The 20342-nt window shown below is 45.2% G+C and overlaps 1 protein-coding gene and 2 pseudogenes across 1 annotated transcript in view; all 3 read right to left on the bottom strand.

Annotated features, from left to right (window-relative positions):
* The window catches only part of csmd1b (CUB and Sushi multiple domains 1b), a 390765-nt gene that overhangs the window by 356291 nt on the left and 14132 nt on the right, over positions 1-20342 (bottom strand). Inside the window, exons 4-9 of the mRNA XM_084709424.1 lie at positions 19196-19390; positions 18966-19104; positions 3029-3216; positions 2707-2895; positions 1218-1334; positions 818-1033 (exon numbers count right to left, since the gene is read on the bottom strand). Coding sequence (XP_084565550.1) covers positions 818-1033; positions 1218-1334; positions 2707-2895; positions 3029-3216; positions 18966-19104; positions 19196-19390 — 1044 coding nt within the window. The remainder of the gene's footprint in view (positions 1-817; positions 1034-1217; positions 1335-2706; positions 2896-3028; positions 3217-18965; positions 19105-19195; positions 19391-20342) is intronic.
* Positions 3240-11046, bottom strand: LOC146267970 (uncharacterized; annotated as a pseudogene).
* Positions 11482-12744, bottom strand: LOC146267971 (uncharacterized; annotated as a pseudogene).

The raw sequence follows: 20342 nt of genomic DNA on the forward strand, positions 1-20342 counted from the left end.
GTAATATTTTCAAATCAAATACAATTTACAGTATTTGTATAGCCCTTTTTACAAGCAATGTCACAGAGGGCTTCACATACGCCCATAAAACTGCCCCTCAGCCAACCTAAACCCTCAAGGAAGACAATGAAAAACTCCCAGAAAAACTTACTAGAGGAAACAAAATTGAAGAAACCTTGGGAGGAGCAATTCAGTGAGGGATCCCCTACTCTAGAGACGGCTGGTGAAAGAGAGGTGCAGAACACAGGCTAAACATCAGGAATGGGTGTTGAAACACCAAAATCCAGTGTTTCAAAATCCAATTTCTTTATTGCTACATAAATGCATTTACTGTGTATACATAAACTAATTTGTCTTTACATGTAACTACATTCCCTGGATGCTGTGTTCTCAATTTTTTTGTGTTGAGTCTAATGATTGCTCCATAGTGTTTATATATTGATTTGCTGTGTGTATGATCTGAAAGCATTGTTTGATTTTGACCACAAGTTAAAAGGTTTAGCGGCGAATGTTTGATTTTGCCAGAAGAGTCAGAGGTTTTGGAAATTTCGTTTGAAGATTTGGTTTTGTGTTTACAGTTTTGAGAAAATGGGTGACTGTTTCAAGAAATGTGCCTTAGCAATTGATAAAAACTGTTAAACAAGGGTATTATCCTAAATTGTGTATAGTTTGTGCTAAATTCTAGCAGAGTCCAATGTTTATATTCACAGTGACAGGCACACACAGACAAACAAAAAGACAGACTTGATTTATCTGAGGAATCTAATTGTCAAAAGCCTGACACTCGTCATATCAGAGCAGGCATTCATTGGCCTGCCTGAGAAGGTGATGTTGAAGCCCTCATAGGACATGGAGAAGTCTGAGATGAAGCGCAGTTGAGCGCTGAAGTTGCCGTAGAGACCAGCCTTGACAGAGGAGGGCAGGATGGAGCCAGTGAGTCTGGACACCGGTTCTGTAAAGCTTCCGTCCTCTGTAATCAGAAGGTAGTCATGGTTCTCCTCCAAGTGGAATGTGTGGAACACCATCTGGACACCTGAAGATGCAGGAAATAAAAACACTGTAAACTAACAAACTGACTAACTAATAAGCTACAGTGCATTTCCAATAGACTTACAAACTCAATTAGAAGCAGGTGTATTCACTAACTATCTGACTAACTAACTGAGTTATAACTGTTATCTGGCTATCTTAATGTCTTCATGTAGGTTTGATTGTACCTTTTCCATGGGACACCTCTATGGTCCAGGTGCAGTTCAGGGAGTTGGGGTAGAAGTCAGGGAAGCCAGGAGACAGGATGGTTCCTGTTTTACCATAGATGTAGCCTCCACATAATGCTGGATTGAGAAAACATAACAGTTAGAAACTGGCTCGGAGAGAAAATACAGTACAACCTTAACATATCACATGTCAAGTTTTCACAGCAAATGCTTAATTAATGAGTGTCCATATATCCATTGGGCGGAATAATAGGAACAAATGAAAATAAGTTAAATACAGATGCTGAAGACAATAAGTACAAATCATGATGTTGATGATTATGCCAATAGCAGTGAAAGCAGCACATCATTAGAAGTGCTCCATCAGGGTTGCTGAAACTGGGTCAGAGCCTGAGAAAAGCAACTACGGTAAGTGAGGGAGAGTAGGGGTGAAAAGGGGAGGGAGAAGAGGAAGACGAGTAGGGCACGTGTGTGTGTTGGGGGGGGGGGAGGGGGTCTCCCTGCACTTTGTACAGTTTAGAAACAAACTTGAGCAGCTGTGTATCAGTGCTGTGCGAGTGGAGCCGAGATTACTAGTGATGATAAGAGAAGAGAGACAATCAGGTTGTGGTTGGAAGACAGATAAGAGCTCAACCAAACATAAAGAAGGGGGCTGGACATTTTGAGGAAAAGGCCAGGCTTGGGAATTAAATGAGAAGTTACCTCATTCCATATACAACCAGAACACCCAAGTCTTACAGCATCACAAATCAATCAGTATCTGGACAGCAGGGATTTCTCACAGGGATACAATACAGGAAAAAGGCGAATATGGAACAACTACCATGATTTCCCCATCTCTAGTGAGGTAAATATGTTTGCTATAAACACCCATGTTTAAATATGGTATATGTGTTTACTGTGGAGAAGGGGAAGAGTGTGCGTGTATATGTGTGCACTGGGGCTATAGTAAGGCATGTGAATAGGTCACAAAATAATGTATGGATTGACATTCTATATTAGCCCTGAGCCGGCAGGCAAGCAAAATGCTGGTGATTAAACGGAGATTAAACGGACTCATGCAGCACGCGTTATCAACATGCCTGGGGAGCACTATGATAATCTGCCAGGATGACACTCCTCCTCCCATTTCTCTTCCTCTTTCTAAATGTCTCTCCCTCTCTTCATTATAATATCCCTCTCTCACTTCTTCACCCTCTCTCTCACAGTCTGTATGTATATCTAGTCAGTGGTGTTCTGCTGGTAAATAATTCCTGTCAGTTCTCTCATCAACAATAAATGACCTCAGTTCCCCAAAGAGCAGGGGAAAGGAAATTGAGGCAGGAAATTGACACCCCCCTCCCACCTGGATCAGAAGGATGTACGTTAGCTGTAAGCAAACACTCCCTCTGCTGCCTGTCTGGATGTGAGGGGACTGGATGATGACTGAGTGTATGCTGTGAATAAGAGAAAGGAGACAGGAGGTACAAAAACCAAAATGTGGTCATACCATCACAGCTGGGAAGAGCGTGGTTCCACTGATGGTTCCTCTCACAGACAATTGGCTCGTCATCACTTAGGGTGTAGCCTGGATCACAGCTGAAGGACACCCTCAAGCCAATCACAAAACTGTTGCCATGACGTTTCCCGTTCACGGGGATCCCTGGGTCCAAACATGAATCTGTTTCCATCATCACACCTATCAAGAGACAGAACTGGGTCAGGACAGCTTCAGGCAATTTCTTACACCACAAACCTTGTCATATGTAGCAGGATTCCTGTGCTATCTCTGAATCTAATCCTAAACATGACCCCTGGTGGTAATTACGTACTTTCGTAGCGTATCTGAAATCCAAGGCTGGCGCGGCTGTTGTCGGAGGTAAACGAGAGGTACATGTAGTTGGAGGTGCTGATCAGGAAGTGGGGGGCCTGCGTGCCATGATATTCACCAATCAGAGGGGAGGAGTTGGAGGGGCCGTCCCTTATCTCCAACGTGTCGTAATTTACCTCTGTCTGGAACCTGCTCACACGCACAAAAAATACTCAAAGGTAAGCTAAAGATAAAAAAGAGGGAGAGCAAGAGAGTGTGAGAGAATAGAGAGAGAAATGGGTAACACTTTAGAATAATGGTCCGTTGTAATAGGTAGTACTACATTAACCCCAAATTTATATTATTAACTAATATGGAACCAAGATTAACTAAGCAGTAAGTAATAGCTAGTTCACTACAAAGGTAGTTCCTTGGTAGGTATCTGGTTATTACTAAATAAATATATCCTCATTGAGAATTACTTGTGAACTATGACCAATTATAAAATAATAACCAATTAATTACTCATTACAAAAGTAACATGTCTAAAAAGCAAACCATTTTTTTGTTTTACTCTTAACATGGTGATAACATTTCAGAAGCTTGTTTCTCAAATGGGTTCTGTGTGGAAACCAGTTTATCAATATTATATCCCCCCAAATACATTAGCTACAGGTTGAGATTGTGACTTATCTTACCAAAGGATGGACGTATGTTCTCTGTTTATTTCAAACTTAAACATGGAATAATACAAATAATGATAATTTGTTTAACTTTTTAATCATTAAAAAGTGATGCTGACACGCTCATGATTGGATTAGTTCACTATGATGAGCTCTTGTGTGTCAGTTCAATATGTCTCAGACTCCAAAGACCTACCTTTATGTTACAGTAACCACCTGAGGAGGACTTTTCTTTAGGATTTGAATATAAACATTGATGTTCTCTTGTCAAAAACGATTTGCATCCTGCTCTACCAGATTACAATGTTTGTCACTAGTCATCACAGAAACAAATACCTGTACCATATGTGTCAAATATAAAATTAGACTTATTATATTACTTGTGAAAACCAGTATAACTCCTCATTAATTACTCAAGTGTTACCTTGTCATCCTGCAGAAACTACTTGTGATGTGGAACAACATGTTAACTACTCACTCCTCACTAATTACTCAAGCGCCAGACTTTCTGAGATGGGCATCACTGGTACTGCACTTCAGTGGATCTCATACTACCTGTTGGCAAGATCCTACCAACTCTATTGGGGAGGCAAAGTGTTGGCCCCCTGCCAGCTCTCCACTGGTGTCCCACAGGGCTCCGTCCTTGGACCCCTCCTCTTCTCCCTGTATACCACCTTGCTTGGACCAATCATCACCTCCCATGGCTTCTCCTACCACTGCTACGCTGATGACACGCAGCTGTACCTGTCGTTCCCCCCGACTGATCCGGGGATCTCAGCTAGGATCGAGGCCTGCCTCACAGACATCTCCGCCTGGATGACCGAGCACCACCTCCAGCTGAACCTCGCCAAAACAGAACTCCTCATCATCCCGGCCAAACCCTTTATCTCCCACGATCTCTCAATCACCATGGGATCAGCTACGGTGTCCCCTTCATCCTTGGCCAGGACCCTCGGGGTGACCATGGATGACGAGCTTTCCCTCACTGCCCACATTGCTGTGGTCTCCCGGTCATGTAGATTCACCAACATCCGGAAAATCAGGAGATACCTGTCTGAGCATTCGACCCAGCTGCTAGTCCAAGCACTTGTCCTCTCAAAGTTGGACTACTGCAACTCGCTGCTCGCCGGTCTCCCATCATGCGCAACCCGCCCTCTCCAGAGGATTCAGAATGCGGCGGCCCGTCTGGTCTACAATCTACCCAGACGCTCCCATGTTACCCCGCTCCTCATCTCCCTCCACTGGCTACCCATCACGGCCGGCATCAGATTCAAGACCCTGGTACTGACCTTCCGAGCAGTGAACGGGACTGCACCCGACTTCATCAAGTCTCTCCTGTAGCCTTACACCCCCACCCGCCACCTATGGTCTTCTTCTGACAACCGTCTGGTGGTCCCACCGCTCAAGAGCGCCGGTCCCAACACAAGCTCTTCCCTTGTCTGGCCCCCCAATGGTGGAATCAGCTCCCCACCTCCATCAGGGACACTGACTGTCTCCCCACCTTCAAGAAAAGGCATAGGCTAACCATTAAATTAAAAGCACATTTCCCGTATTTAATAATGACTAAACATGGACTTACTTGAAAGTGATGCACGGGCCTCATCTAGCGGTCTCTTTCTGATTTCTGCCCCTGACTCCTGTTGTCTATTTGAGGCAATTTTCGAAAAGTTGACGTAGCCTACTGTCAAAGTTCGTCAGGCCACTGAGATAGGAAAGGGCATCCACGGCGAGCTTGGGAAGTTGAGTGTGTATTTGTTTGGAAGGGGGGGGGGGCACCATCGTAACTTTTTTAGAGCAATTAAATATAGGCTATCTCTTGTTCTGCCTGTTGAGATATGCAAGCCTAAAAGGTGCCTAATATTTCTATACTGAAATAATATCGGCATTATAATTATTATAACTATGATGATTTTTCAGTTGGCTATTTTTTGGTGCCCCTTCAGGACTTGGTGCCCTACGCACAGCGCATAGTGCGCGTTATGGGAGCGGCGGCACTACTTGGCTGGACCTGATGTTATTTTCCTCCAGGTTCTTATTGAGAGACTTGTGGCTCTTGTTGGTTAGTGGTAACAGATTTAAACTTTTGTACTCGCTGTGAAATAATTTACTGTTGATTGTTCTTCTACAGGTACAATCTTGCTCTTTTTGGGTTTCATGTTGTTTAATTGTACTTGCACTTCTTGAGTTTCATGTTGTTTAATTGTAACTTGTTTAATTGCATGCTCTTATGGTTCTTCCTTTTGGCACTTATTTAGTTTTTCACAATGTGTGCTTCATGTTTTGGCTGCTTGCAATGTTTGGGGGTACCTCGTTGTTATGTCAGTGACCTATGCTCTTTTGTAAAGCTCTCTCTTGGAAGTCGCTTTGGATAAAAGCGTCTGCTAAATGCATAAATGTAAATGTAATGTAAGCGTTACCTTGTCATCCTGCAGGAACTACTTGTGATGTGGACCATTATTATAAGGTGACAAACATGTTAACATCTCATTACATGTCACCCTGCAATAATTATATACAACATCAAACAAATACAGTGATTGAGTCAAAGATTTTTATCACATGTATTGGAAGATTTTCATGAAATCGTAAAAGAAAAAAAAGAAAATATTTGTAATGCAAAAATAAACAACTGGGCATGCAAGAATAAAGCACTGTAAAATATGTACTGCTGGGCCGTTATCGGCGTTAACGCACTGCGTTAACGTGAGACTCTTATCGCCGATAAAAAAATATCGCCGTTAATCTATTCTCAAAGTTGGGTTGGGAGCTGGGTCTATACTACGCAAGCTAAGATGACTTTCACCTTGATATTTTAGCATGGATGTATACCTAACCAAATTGCACTGCAGGGGGCGAGAACGAGTCTTCAAACGTGTGTGTATGCCCTGTGTATGAAATTACCACATCAAACATGACGTGCTTACATGGATGCAGCTATGAAACCGCCGGGTTTGCTTCAGGGAAAATGTATTATAAAGAAGCTTCCCAATGGAAACCTCGACAAGACTACGGTTGTTTGCACCTTGTGCTATGCGGAATTAGTTTACTCTAGGAGTTCTTCCAGTCTCAAATACCACCTAAACGCTAAGCGTCCCTTAGCTAATGTGTAAGAAGAGTCGTCGTCAAACTACTGTTTGAGTGCAACCGAGGCAAGCCAGTCAGCACAGCTTTATCAGCCAAGCTAACTAATCTCCTCGCTCACCTGGCTTGAGAAACCCGTTCTCAAAGACGTCCTTTTAGTCATTATTTGGGTAGCACACATATTAAGAATGCCTTCGGTGGAATTCAAATGAGACATTTTAATCTAGATTAATCTAGATTAACGCCAAGATTACAGTAAAATTTATCTAGAAAAAAAAAAAAAATCTATGCCCACCTCAAAAAATATGATATCTAAATTAAACCTAAAATGCGTCAAAGTTATGAAACAGATGTGAGAACTGAGCCACAGTATTATCTCCTACAAAGACATGCACATAAACACCAAGCACACATATGCTCACCCACACACAGGTACAAGCAATTTATGTTTTTAGCATACACTGTAAAAAAAATATATTGAATTACAGGAAATAGAGATAGAAAGACAATGGCAAACTGTACATTTATAATTTTACATAAGAATTACAGCCAACTGTTGTTACTTAAAAATACACTAAAAGGCCAGTTTTTTTTTACAAATATTAATAACATTTTCACAAAAATGTTCTGTTAAAAAACATTACTTCACTTTATCAAAACTAGTTATTTTAACAGTTAATTTGCAGATATTTACTTCCATCCCACGGACATATTACATAAGTTTTGGTTTAGACATAGGAACCTTGACTTGTGAACTGAGCTTTGGTACTTGACGTCATGCAATCCCAGCATGCACCAGTCAATATCAAAGACTAAAAAAGACTGCCAAAGCGTTTTTGGGGCTATGTCGTTGTATATGATCATTGACCGATGCACTTTTAGTAAAGCTCTATCTTGGAAGTCGCTTTTGATAAAAGCGTCTGCTAAATGAATGAATGTAAAGACGCCAGAGTAGGACGAAGGAAAGTTGATCAGATAGTTGTGTAGCGGCAACGCTGCTGTTACCCGGAATGCCCCGCGGCAAGCTGAAAAGCTACAGAGTTAAAGGTTTAAGCTTAGTTAGATAAGCATTGTTTGGAGTTTTGTTGTTGTGTTTGTTCTGTTTTGATATGTGTAATGTGATGGTCTGTAGTTAGGATACATTAAGTGTTCACCCTGAGTGTGAATGTTCAGAATCAGAATCAGAAGGGATTTTATTCGCCATGAATGTTTGCACAAACAAGGAATTTACTTTGGCAGGGACGTGCATACATTAAACATATAGGAATATTGAAACTTAAATATGTGGGCTAACTATACCAAATGAGCTAAGTCTAGCTAATACTAAGGGGGGTCTAGCTAATACTAAGGGGAATAAAATACAAAATAAAATATAAGTAGTCATAATTTACAATCTAACCTAAAATAAAAACAGATAGTGCAAGAGAACGATACAATAGTGCAAATTGCAACGTGCAGGGTGTCATTGTGCAGCTTGTTATTTAAAGTCAGTGAGAGTCCTTGGCCTTGTTAAAGTGGCCAACAGCGGATGGGAAGAAACTGTTCTTGTGGCGTGAGGTTTTTGTCTTCATGGACCGCAGCCTTCTGCCGGAGGGGAGTAGCTGAAACAGGGAGTGTCCAGGGTGGAAGGGGTCGGCCACAATCTTCCTCGCTCGCCTCAGGGACCTCGAGGTGTGCAGATCCTCGAGGGAAGGCAGATTGCAGCCGATCCCCTTCTCAGCAGTGCGGATGATACGCTGCAGTCTGCTCTTGTCCTTGGCAGTGGCAGCAGCGTACCAGATGGTGATAGAAGAAGTGAGGATGGACTCAATGATGGCTGTGTAGAATGCACCATCATTGTCTTTGGCAGGTTGAATTTCTTCAGCTGCCATAGGAAGAACATCCTCTGTTGTGCTTTTTTGGTGAGGGAGCTGATGTTCAGTTCCCACTTGAGGTCTAGGGAGAGGATGGTGCCCAGGAAGCGGAAGGACTCCAAAGTGCTGACTGGGGAGTCACTCAGGGTGATGGGGGTGAGTGGGGCTGTGTTCTTCCTGAAGTCCACAACCATCTCCACTGTCTTAAGAGCATTGAGCTCTAAGTTGTTCTGGCTACACCAGGTCACCAGGTTGTCAGCTTCCCACTTGTAGTCAGACTCGTTCCCGTCAGAGATGAGCCCAATGAGGGTGGTGTCATCTGCAAACTTCAAGAGTTTGACAGACGGATGACTCGAGGTGCAGCTGTTGATGTACAGGGAGAAGAGCGGAGGAGAAAGGACGCAGCCCTGAGGAGATCCGGTGCTGATGGACCGGGAGTCAGAGACTTGTATTCCCAGCTTAACACACTGCTTCCTGTCAGACAGAAAGTCTGTGATTCACCTGCAGGTGGAGCTCAGCTGGGAGAGCTTATGCTGTAGCAGGGCGGGGATGATGGTATGGAGGCAGAGCTGAAGTCCACAAATAGGATCCTGGCGTAGGATGCTGGGGAGTCCAGGTGCTGTAGAGTGAAGTGGAGGGCCATGTTAACGGCGTCATCCACAGACCTGTTGGCTCTGTAGGCAAACTGCATTGGGTCCAGGAAGGGGTCTGTGATGGATTTGAGGTGTGCCAGCACAAGGCGCTCAAAAGACTTCATTACCACAGAGGTCAGGGCGACGGGTCTGTAGTCATTAAGTCATGTTGGCCAGTGCTTGAGGGTGGCAGGAGAGACAGAGTCCGGCCCAGCTGCTTTGCGGGGGTTCTGTCTCTTGAAAAGTCTGTTAACTTCACCCTCCTGAATGGAGAGAGTCGTCACTGTAGAGGGGGGGAGGGGGGAGGCCACATGGATGGGAAGGGGTAGTTCAGGACTGTCCAATTGTCTTTCAAATCTGCAGTAGAACTTGTTCAGGTCGTTGGCCAGGCGGGAGTCGTTGGTGGAGTGGGGGGCTCTGGGCTTGTAGTTGGTGATTTGCCAGAGCCCTCTCCAGAGCCGTTAGCAGAGAATTGATGCTTCAGTTTCTCAGAGTACAGTCGTTTAGCCTCTCTCACCGCCTTGCTAAACCTGTTCTTCGACTTCTTGAATCTGTCTCTATCCCCACTCCTAAAAGCTTCCTCCTTCTCTGACCTCAACCTTCTCAGCTCTGCTGAGAACCAGGGCTTGTCGTTGTTGAAGCTCACCCTGGTGCGTGTTGGTATACAGCAGTCCTCACAGAAGCTGATGTATGATGTCACAGCCTCAGTGAGTTCATCTAGACTATTGGTAGCAGTCGTGAACATATCCCAGTCAGTACAGTCCAAGCACGCCCGCAGATCCTCCATAGCCTCACTGGTCCACTCTTTTGATGTTCTCACAACAAGTTTACAGAGTTTTAATTTCTGCCTGTATGCAGGAATCAGATGGACCATTGTATGCAGCACAGAATGGCCCAGTGCTGCACGAGGGACGGCGTGGTTGGCTCTACTGACTGTAGTGTGGCAGTGATCCACAGTGTTCTCTTCTCTGGTTGGGCATTTGATGAATTGTCTGTATTTAGGGAGTTTGTGGCTGAGATTACCTTTGTTAAAGTCGCCGAGTACAATAACAAGGGAATCCGGGTTTGCTCGCTCCACACTCAGAATCTGGTCGGTGAGCGTGCGTTGGGCCTCTTTAACCTGTGGACCCGGCGCCATGTAAACTCCGACCAAAATAAGCGACGCAAATTCTCGTGGCGAGTAAAAAGGTTTACAGATTATAAAAAATGATTCCAGATGAGGAGAACAATGTTGCAGAATCACTGTCACATCTACACACCAGCCACTGTTGATGGAGAAACAAATACCACCGCCTTTGGTTTTGCCAGAGTGCAGTGTCCCGATCAGCTCTCATGAGTTGAAAGCCTGCCAGTTGTAAAGCGGCGTCCGGGATCAAATCGCACAGCCATGTCTCTGTGAAGCACAAAACCGAAGATGAAAGAAAGTTTTTCACCATCAGTAGCTGAAGTTCGTCCATTTTATTGCACAGTGAACGTACGTTGGAGAGGAAAAAACATGGAAGCACTGTTCGGATTCCACGTCTGCGTAGCCGAACTAGTGCTCCCTCTCGCTTTCCCCTTCTACGGCATTTCACTGCATGAGCAAAGCCTAGCACTGGCTAGAATTCACACTAAATCTGCCGCTGGGAGCAGATAAGTGGAAAATAAGTCTACAGGAGTTGTGGTCCTTATGTTCAGAAGTACTTCTCTTGTTAGAGAACCCCGGAAATCTTGGCAGAACACTGAATTAACAAACAAAACGAGACAAAACAGAGCGCACCTGGCAACCACGGCCGCCCTCACCGGCGCCATCTTTCTAATATATATATCTTTCTATATCCAAGTTGTCCAGTTAGATGGCGATCTAACCTGGCTTTTCAACTAAATGTGCGGCGAGCTACAGTCCTCTCCCATTCAGACAACTAGCCGGCGCTACAGGTGTTATCTGAAGCACCGGTGATAGCTGTAGTATCTGGATACTGATTACAGCATCTGTGTGTTGTGCACACAAGTTGTTTTGAAAGGACATGTTAAATCATTATAATTCATTTGGCTTTATTGAATATTCTTATTTACAGAGAAGTTATATTAATAAGTCATATTTACTGGAATATTACAATTATTTTAAGGTTAATTAATGTTAATGAAAAAACATTTCTTTTACCGTTATTTAATAAATTTAATCTGGCGTCCCAGCTGCCAGATTGTTCCTGTTTTTTTACACACTTTTTTTTACAGTGTACTCTATTAAACTCTCTTTTGTCTTCTAATATCGTTTAGTAAACGTCCTAGAGGACCATCCCTGTGGTTGTGTCCAAGCCAGCATGTCCACTCAATGCAGGTTGTGTTCCTTTAACAGCTTTTCTTTCCTATTGCCTCAACCTCCAAACCTGGCTTTTATATGTTGACCATGCTCTTTCTATATTCTGGGTGTGGCCTCCATGAATTGGGTCCACAAACCATCTGCTATGATTCACAGTGTAGTGAGTGTAGCCAAGTGTGGTCAAAGTCCTCCTGTAGGCTCTCCATTTGTCAATCAAAATTGTTTATCCCTGGCAAACATGTGTTGTTATAACTGGAATCAGGTGATCTCTTGAGCGCCGTTAAATTACCCTCAAAATTGGTCGTCTTTTATCGCCCTTAATGGTCAACATACCAAATACCCACTTTTTCTTCTCCATGTTCCACAAGCTCTTCCTCGGCCATACTTAAAACCAAAAAATACATTCAATAAGTGTCTTGCTTTCTCTTGCCCTGTGAGAAATGTTGCAACATTACACTTTTGTCTTTGATGACAAACCAAATATTCCAGATAAGTGTCCATACTTTTCATAACTTTGTTTTGTCTTTAAATCATTCTATTCCAACAATTTTCTAGAATAGCAAATATAACTTTTGCTAAAGCAAAACTCACTGATCAATGACTTAAGAGTTTGTATTTTTTGAGCAAAATTTTTATGTCAAAGCATGTTGCTCCAATCATGATGCTCCTTGCAGTTATTTTTTTTATTTGATTTGAACATTAAGTTGCACAAGAGCCATGATATATTATAGGCTTAGATAGATATTTGTAGATATTTTACCTTTCTTTTGTGACAAAATTGCTTTCATCTATGACCACAAACTCTGTCCTTCCCCCAACAACCTGTCCTGTCTTTCTTTTGTACTTTCTCAAGGCTTTTCTACAGACCATTCTTAGCTTCTTTGTCATTTTGGTGAGTGTTGCTGTGCTTCCAGCTATCCTGTCCTGGATCATGTCCACCTGTCGTAATCTCAGTCCTTGACAATATCTGTTAACCAGAGTAAAAATAGATTGTGTGTAAAAGATTCACGCTGGTCATCTACAGTATCCCTATGATGTTTGTATGTATGTACAGTCAGCCTATACTGTATGCTTTGAGAATACCTAAAAAAATTATATTTGGAGGAAATTATTAAGATGAATGGATTTTTGTGTTATAACAAAGCAATGAGTGACATTGTTTTTATTAACCTGTTAATCAGTAACATCACACTTATGTGATCGTTCGAAAGCGGGCCCCACAGAGTACCGTCACACGTGTGATTCTGAACATTCCAACCGACTATTTTCCGATAGACAAAAACTATATGACAAACGCTATATTATGGCTTTAAAATGTACAATTAGGACAAGTAGCACTAACAGGTAGTAGCATAGCTACGAGTATTATGCTAGGTTGCTAGGTAACGGAAGCTAACTAAAGCTATTTAGCTCCCGTTTTGCAAAAATAACTCACTCTGGTGAAAGCGTCGGAAATATTTAGAACTCACTTGTTAACAGGTTAAGGATGTACTATAATCTAATAATTTTGTTATTTGTCAGTATTTTTACCAGAGCAAGTCATAGGAAGATACAAAAAGGTCCTGAAGTTCCTGTCAAAAGGAGCAACCAAAACGAAGGCATACCAAAAGTGCGGTGTGGATAGGAAAACGGTTGTCGATACGTCTGCCATTGCTGAGTTGGAAGCCTGTGACATCACAGCGTACAGTAAATTACGTGCTTAGTTTCAAAAAGGGCAGAAGCTGTCGGATTTGCACACCGTTGCCAACAATTGTGCACACAGGAACCAATGTGCAGTGCCATGGAGGGAAAAAAGAAAAATGGAGAGCTACTAGACATTACACCAAAAAATGTATAGTATGATGCCAGTAGCTGTATGTACATTCTTATGAACATTCTGTTTATCCTTACAATATAATTGTGTTTGATGTTTTTTTTGTTTCATTTAGCCATTATGTTTGTTGAACGTGAACAATATTTCTGTCCAAAATATAGAATTTTGGCAAGCCCAGATGTGCATTTTTTCATTACATAGGATTTTATTTTACAATTTCATGAAAATCTTCCAGTAGTTGTGACTGCAGTTGTTTGATGTTGTATATAATTATTGCGGGGTGACATGTAAGTGAGTTGTTGACATGTTTTTCATTTTAAAATGGTCCACATCACAAGTAGTTCCTGCAGGATGACAAGGTAACGCTTGAGTAATTAATGAGGAGTTATACTGGTTTTCAAAAGTAATATAATAAATCTAATTTTATATTTGACACATACGGTACAGGCATACATTTCTGTGAGGCACTAGTGATATTCTAACAAACATTGTTATCCGGAAGATGTGGTTTTGCACCTATCACAACATAAATGCAGGATGCAAATTGTTTTTGACAAAAAAACATGTTTTTATTCATATCCTAAAGAGAAGTCCTCCTCAAGCGGCTACTGTAACATAAAGGTAGGTCTTTGGAGTCTGAGACATATTGAACTGACATTCAATAGCTCATAATCAGTGTTGGGTAATTACAGTTACTAGTTACATTGTTTGTAAAGTAACTAGTTATGTTACTTAGTTACTTGATGTAGAGAGTAAGGCGTTAAGTTACTTTTGCGTTACACTAAGAAAAGTATTTTATTTCTAAGACAATTCACCTGGGTCACTTATGCCCAGAAGGCACATTTAATGGGTTGACCTCAGCAATAGCACATATTGTACTGAATATTCAGTGTCACTTGCATATAACATGATCAATCCACATTATACAGCAAGATGGATCAAGGTAATAATCCACCATAATGAAAAGCAATATTGGCATGAAGTTCTTGAATCAAGGAATTCTTTAATCAATAAATAATGTTGTAAAATGCTAAGCAGAAGTCTAGTAGTTAGCTAGCTCTACATTTTACCAGGGCTAGGTTTGAATGTAGGCGCAAAACGAAGCTAAGCTATAGCTAGGTATATGGTAGCAAAATGGTGTTCACTTTTGTACTGAACCAGACTATTTTACTTACTGTAATATAATCCTAAACCTAAACCACTGAACGATACAGCAACACATCACACAAGCTTGAGTTCAATACATTATTGAATGTGACATTACGTAGGCCTGTACACTGTGAAGTCTTAAGCGTTAAAGGTGACCGAAGGTGAACCCACCTGTCTAGCAGACTAAGACATTTTCGTAGGTACCTAGCGAAAAGTAGCCTCAACTTTCCTAGACTTTTAGCTACATGCTGAGTGCTCGCGACCAAAAGACTAAATTAAGTTAAACGAGTAACTTAACCCGTTACTTGTTTGAACAAAGAACTAGTAACGGATTCATTCAATCAATTAAATAAGTAACGAGTTAAGTTACTTGTTACCTAACAAAAGTAGTCTGACAACTGTAACTTATCATTATTTGTATTATAAGTTTGAAATAAACAGAGGGGGGGGGGGGTGCTGGTTGTGTATTGCATGCCGCACTATGTGATCAAAATGACAGTTCTCTCTACAGTCAGAGCTCGCGCAAGAAGGTGGAATGTAAGGGAGATACCCTATCCAAAACTTGTAAGGGCGTAATAATTTGTGAAAGACCCAGAAAACACAAATATCCGAAGAGGCAAAGTCCTGGACAATTTTTGAATACCTGCCGGATGCATTTTTAAGGTCTCGAAAAGAGGACATGTCTGGGTAAAAAAGGACGTCTGGTCACCCTTCATTTTAGGCACAAGCTTCTAAAAAGTTATGACCGTGTTAAGAGTCAAAAATACTATAACTGTTCACTTTTTAGACATGTTACTTTTGTGATTAGTAATTCATTGGTTATTCTTTCTCAATTGGTCATAGTTCACAAGTAGTTCTCAATGAGGATATATTTATTTAGTAATGACCAAATACCTACCAAGGAACTACCTTTGTAGTAAATTAGCTATTACTTACTGCTTAGTTAATCGTGGTTCCATATTAGTTCGTCGTCGTCGTCGTCATCTACCGCTTGTCCGGGGATCGGGTCGCGGGGGCAACGACCTAAGCAGGGAGGCCCAGGCTTCCCTCTCCCCGGCCACTTCCACCACCTCTTCCTGGGGGACCCCGAGGCGTTCCCAGGCCAGCCGAGTGACATAGTCCCTCCAGCGTGTCCTGGGTCTTCCCCGGGGCCTCTTCCCTGTGGGACGTGCCCGGAACACCTCACCAGGGAGGCGTCCAGGAGGCATCCTAATCAGATGCCCGAGCCACCTCAGCTGGCTCCTCTCGACGCGGAGGAGCAGCGGTTCTACTCTGAGCCCCTCCCGGATGACCGAGCTTCTCACCCTATCTCTAAGGGAGAGCCCGGACACCCTGCGGAGAAAGCTCATTTCGGCCGCTTGTATTCGCGATCTCGTTCTTTCGGTCACTACCCATAGTTCGTGACCATAGGTGAGGGTAGGAACGTAGATCGACTGGTAAATAGAGAGCTTCGCCTTTCGACTCAGCTCCTTCTTCACCACAACGGACCGATGCAGAGCCCGCATCACTGCGGACGCCGCACCGATCCGCCTGTCGACCTCGTGCTCCATTCTTCCCTCACTCGTGAACAAGACCCCGAGATACTTGAACTCCTCCACTTGGTTCAGGATCTCCTCCCCGACCCGGAGATGGCACTCCACCCTTTTCCGGTCGATAACCATGGCCTCAGATTTGGAGGTGCTGATTCGCATCCCAGCCGCTTCACAATTGGTTGCGAACCGCTCCAGTGAGAGCTGAAGGTCACGGCCCGATGAAGCCAACAGGACCACATCCTCTGCAAAAAGCAGCGACCCGATCCTGAGGTCACCAAACCGGACCCCCTCAACACCCTGGCTGCGCCTAGAAATCCTGTCCATATAGGTAATGAACAGAATCGGTGACATAGGGCAGCCCTGGCGGAGTCCAACCCTCACCGGAAACAAGTTCGACTTACTACCGGCAATGCGGACCAAACTCTGGCACCGGTCGTACAGGGACCGGACAGCCCCGATCAGGGAATCCGGTACCCCGTACTCTCGGAGCACCCCCCACATGAGCCCCCGAGGGACACGGTCGAACGCCTTTTCCAAATCCACAAAACATGTGTAGACTGGTTGGGCGAACTCCCATGTACCCTCCAGGACTCCGCGGAGGGTATAGAGCTGGTCCACTGTTCCACGGCCAGGACGAAAACCACATTGCTCCTCCTGAATCCGAGGTTCGACAATCCGGCGGACCCTCCTCTCCAGGACCCCTGAATAGACTTTCCCAGGGAGGCTGAGGAGTGTGATCCCCCTAAAGTTGGAGCACACCCTCCGGTCCCCCTTTTTAAAGAGGGGAACCACCACCCCGGTCTGCCAGTCCAGAGGCACTGTCCCCGATGTCCACGCGATGTTGCAGAGTCGTGTCAACCAAGACAGCCCTACAACATCCAGAGCCTTAAGGAACTCCGGGCGGACCTCGTTCACCCCAGGGGCCCTGCCACCGCGGAGCTTTTCAACCACCTCGGCGACCTCGGCCCCAGAGATAGAAGGGCCCCCCCGATGTCCCCAGACTCTGCCTCCACGTCGGAAAGCGTGTTGGTGGAATTAAGGAGGTCTTCAAAGTATTCCTTCCACCGATCCAGGACGTCCCCCGTCGAAGTCAGCAGCGCACCGTCCCCACCGTATACAGTGTTGACAGAGCACTGCTTCCCCCTCCTGAGTCGCCGGATGGTGGTCCAGAACCTTTTTGAAGCCGTTCGGAAGTCATTCTCCATGGCCTCGCCGAACTCCTCCCATGCCTGGGTTTTTGCCTCCGCGACCGCCAGAGCCGCGTTCCGCTTGGCCTGCCGGTACACATCAGCTGCCTCAGGAGTCCTACCAGCCAATAAAGCCCGATAGGCCTCCTTCTTCAGCTTGACGGCATCCCTCACCTCCGGAGTCCACCACCGGGTCCGAGGGTTACCGCCGCGACATGCACCGACCGCCTTGCGGCCGCAGCTCCGGTCAGCCGCTTCAACAATGGAGGCCCGGAACATGGCCCATTCGGACTCAATGTCCCCGGCCCCCCCCGAGACATGATCGAAGCTCTCCCGGAGGTGGGAGTTGAAGCTCCTTCTGACAGAGGGTTCCGCCAGCCGTTCCCAGCAGACCCTCACATTACGTTTGGGCCTGCCAGGCCTGACCGGCGTCCTCCCCCACCATCGGAGCCAACTCACCACCAGGTGGTGATCAGTTGACAGCTCCGCCCCTCTCCTCACCCGAGTGTCCAAGACATGCGGCCTCAAGTCCGACGACACGACTACGAAGTCGATCATCGAACTGAGACCTCGGGTGTCCTGGTGCCAGGTGCACATATGGACACCCTTATGCTTGAACATGGTGTTCGTTATGGACAAGCCGTGTTTAGCACAGAAGTCCAACAACAGAACACCACTCGGGTTCAGATCGGGGGGGCCGTTCCTCCCAATCACGCCCCTCCAGGTCTCACTGTCATTGCCCACATGAGCATTGAAGTCCCCCAGGAGGACGAGGGAATCCCCGGGAGGAGCGCTTTCCAGCACCCCCTCCAGAGACTCCAAAAAGGGTGGGTACTCTGAGCTGCCGTTTGGTGCATAAGCACAAACGACAGTGAGGACCCGTCCCCCCACCCGAAGGCGGAGGGAGGCTACCCTCTCATCCACCGGGGTGAACCCCAATGTACAGGCACCGAACCGAGGGGAAACAAGTATTCCCACCCCAGCTCGACGCCTCTCACCAAGGGCAACTCCAGAGTGGAAGAGAGTCCAGCCCCTCTCAAGGAGACTGGTTCCGGAGCCCGTGCTGTGCGTCGAGGCGAGGCCGACTATATCTAGCCGGAAACTCTCTACCTCGCGCACCAGCTCAGGCTCCTTTCTCGCCAGCGAGGTGACGTTCCACGTCCCTAAAGCTAGCTTCTGCAGCCGAGGATCGGACCGCCAAGGCCCCCGCCTTCGGCCGCCGCCCGTCTCACACTGCACCCGACCCCCATGACCCCTCCTGCGGATGGTGAGCCCACTGGAAGAGGGTCCCACGTTGTCTCTTCGGGCTGTGCCCGACCGGGCCCCATGGGAAAAGGCCCGGCCACCAGGCGCTCGCCATCGAGCCCCACCCCCGGGCCTGGCTCCAGGGGGGGGCCCCGGTGACCCGCTTCCGGGCAGGGGCAACTGAGAACCTTCATGGTTGGTTTTTTGAGCCACGCTTTGTCTGGTCTTTCACCTGGAACCTGTTTGCCTTGGGAGACCCTACCAGGGGCATAAAGCCCCCGACAACATAGCTTCCAGGATCACTAGGACACGCAAACCCCTCCACCGCGGTAAGGTGGTGACTCATGGAGGGGTCCATATTAGTTAATATAATTAAATTCTGTGTTAATGTAGTGCTACCTATTAGTTCCTGCATAGGTACAACAACGGACCATTATTCTAAAGTGTTACCGAGAAATGTATCTGATTGAGTTGAGGCTTACCGGTCGAAGGAGATCTTCACAGCGTGGTTTCTCCTGGCCTCGATCACCCATTCACAGCTTAGGGAGTCTTTGTAGTAGCCAGGCCAGCCAGGAGACAGTAGAACACCTGTAGGAGCTGTTAAGTGGCCTCCACAGGGAGCTGACACACACACAGAGATACACAAATACCTTTTCACTAAGACTGTGTATGTGTGTGCATGGTGCAAGCATGAGTGTGTTCCGTTGCTTACCTTCACAGCGGGGCACGGTAGCGCTCCATACCACGTTGCCATCCAGAATGATACAGGTGATGACCTCAGAGCCCTGCGTCTTGATGAAGCCCTCGTCACAGCTGAAAACCACTGAGCTGCCCAGAAGGAAATGCTCACCGATGCGTTGCCCGTTCACTGGGATGCCAGGGTCGTGGCACTCATTCTGACCAAATGCTGCAGGGAAATACACACACAACCTCATTCATGACAGCTCTCTGCATCCCTAAAATGACTGGATTGTATTGGATGGTATTCTATATCAAAGCCTTCATGCAGCATAAGGTAGATAGAAGAGCTTCCACAGAAAGGAAAGGAGAGAGAGGATACAGTGAATAGAGTGTGAAGTGAGTGGAGAGATAGGAGAGGAGGTAGAAAGAGAAAATAATACCAGGCAGAGACAGACAGACAGAGACAGAGAGTGAGAGAGGTAAATGTGTTACCACAGGATATTTGCAGGAGTTGGGGACAGCCAATACTCAGACCTAATTTCAGCTCAGGGTGTCCACAACATAAATCCATTAACATCCCGTAATTCGCCCACCACTGTGGTGGGCCTGTCTATGCCTTTACTAGAAGCCCGAGTGTCTGTGGACCTCTGCTGCCGGCTAGAGGCTCAATTTGAGAAACAAGGATGGAGGGAGACCCCCGCTCCGCTTTTTACTTTTTCTTTAAAACACCAAAAAGTAAAGATGGAGAAAGAGAGATCTGGGGTCTCATTTATAAAGTTTGCGTACGCACAAAACGGGGCTGAAAATGTGCGTATGCCACTTTCCATGCAAAAGTTGTGATTTATAAAAAGAAACTTGACGGAAACTCTGACCCTCCCGTAGGCCTACGCACATTTTGAAAACAGTTAGAATTGGCGACGCAGATGACCATACTGTAGTCAGACTGCAGAAATTGAATGTGTGAAGAACATTACTCGTAATATTTATATGTTTTGTTTTCCTCGCACACGTTTTTTCCATTCAATTTCATGTTTATCATGAAGATTACATCCAGCAGTGTTATTTGTGCTTGTACTGAGTGATTCTTGTTCCATAAACACCTTGTACAATCCAACTCAAATATTTTTTTAAAAATCAGCGCTTCCTCACCATCAGATTGTCCACTAAGGGAGTTCAGG

Source organism: Hypomesus nipponensis, chromosome 11 (assembly GCF_054491055.1).
Source record: "Hypomesus nipponensis isolate SF chromosome 11, ASM5449105v1, whole genome shotgun sequence".
NCBI lineage: Eukaryota > Metazoa > Chordata > Actinopteri > Osmeriformes > Osmeridae > Hypomesus > Hypomesus nipponensis.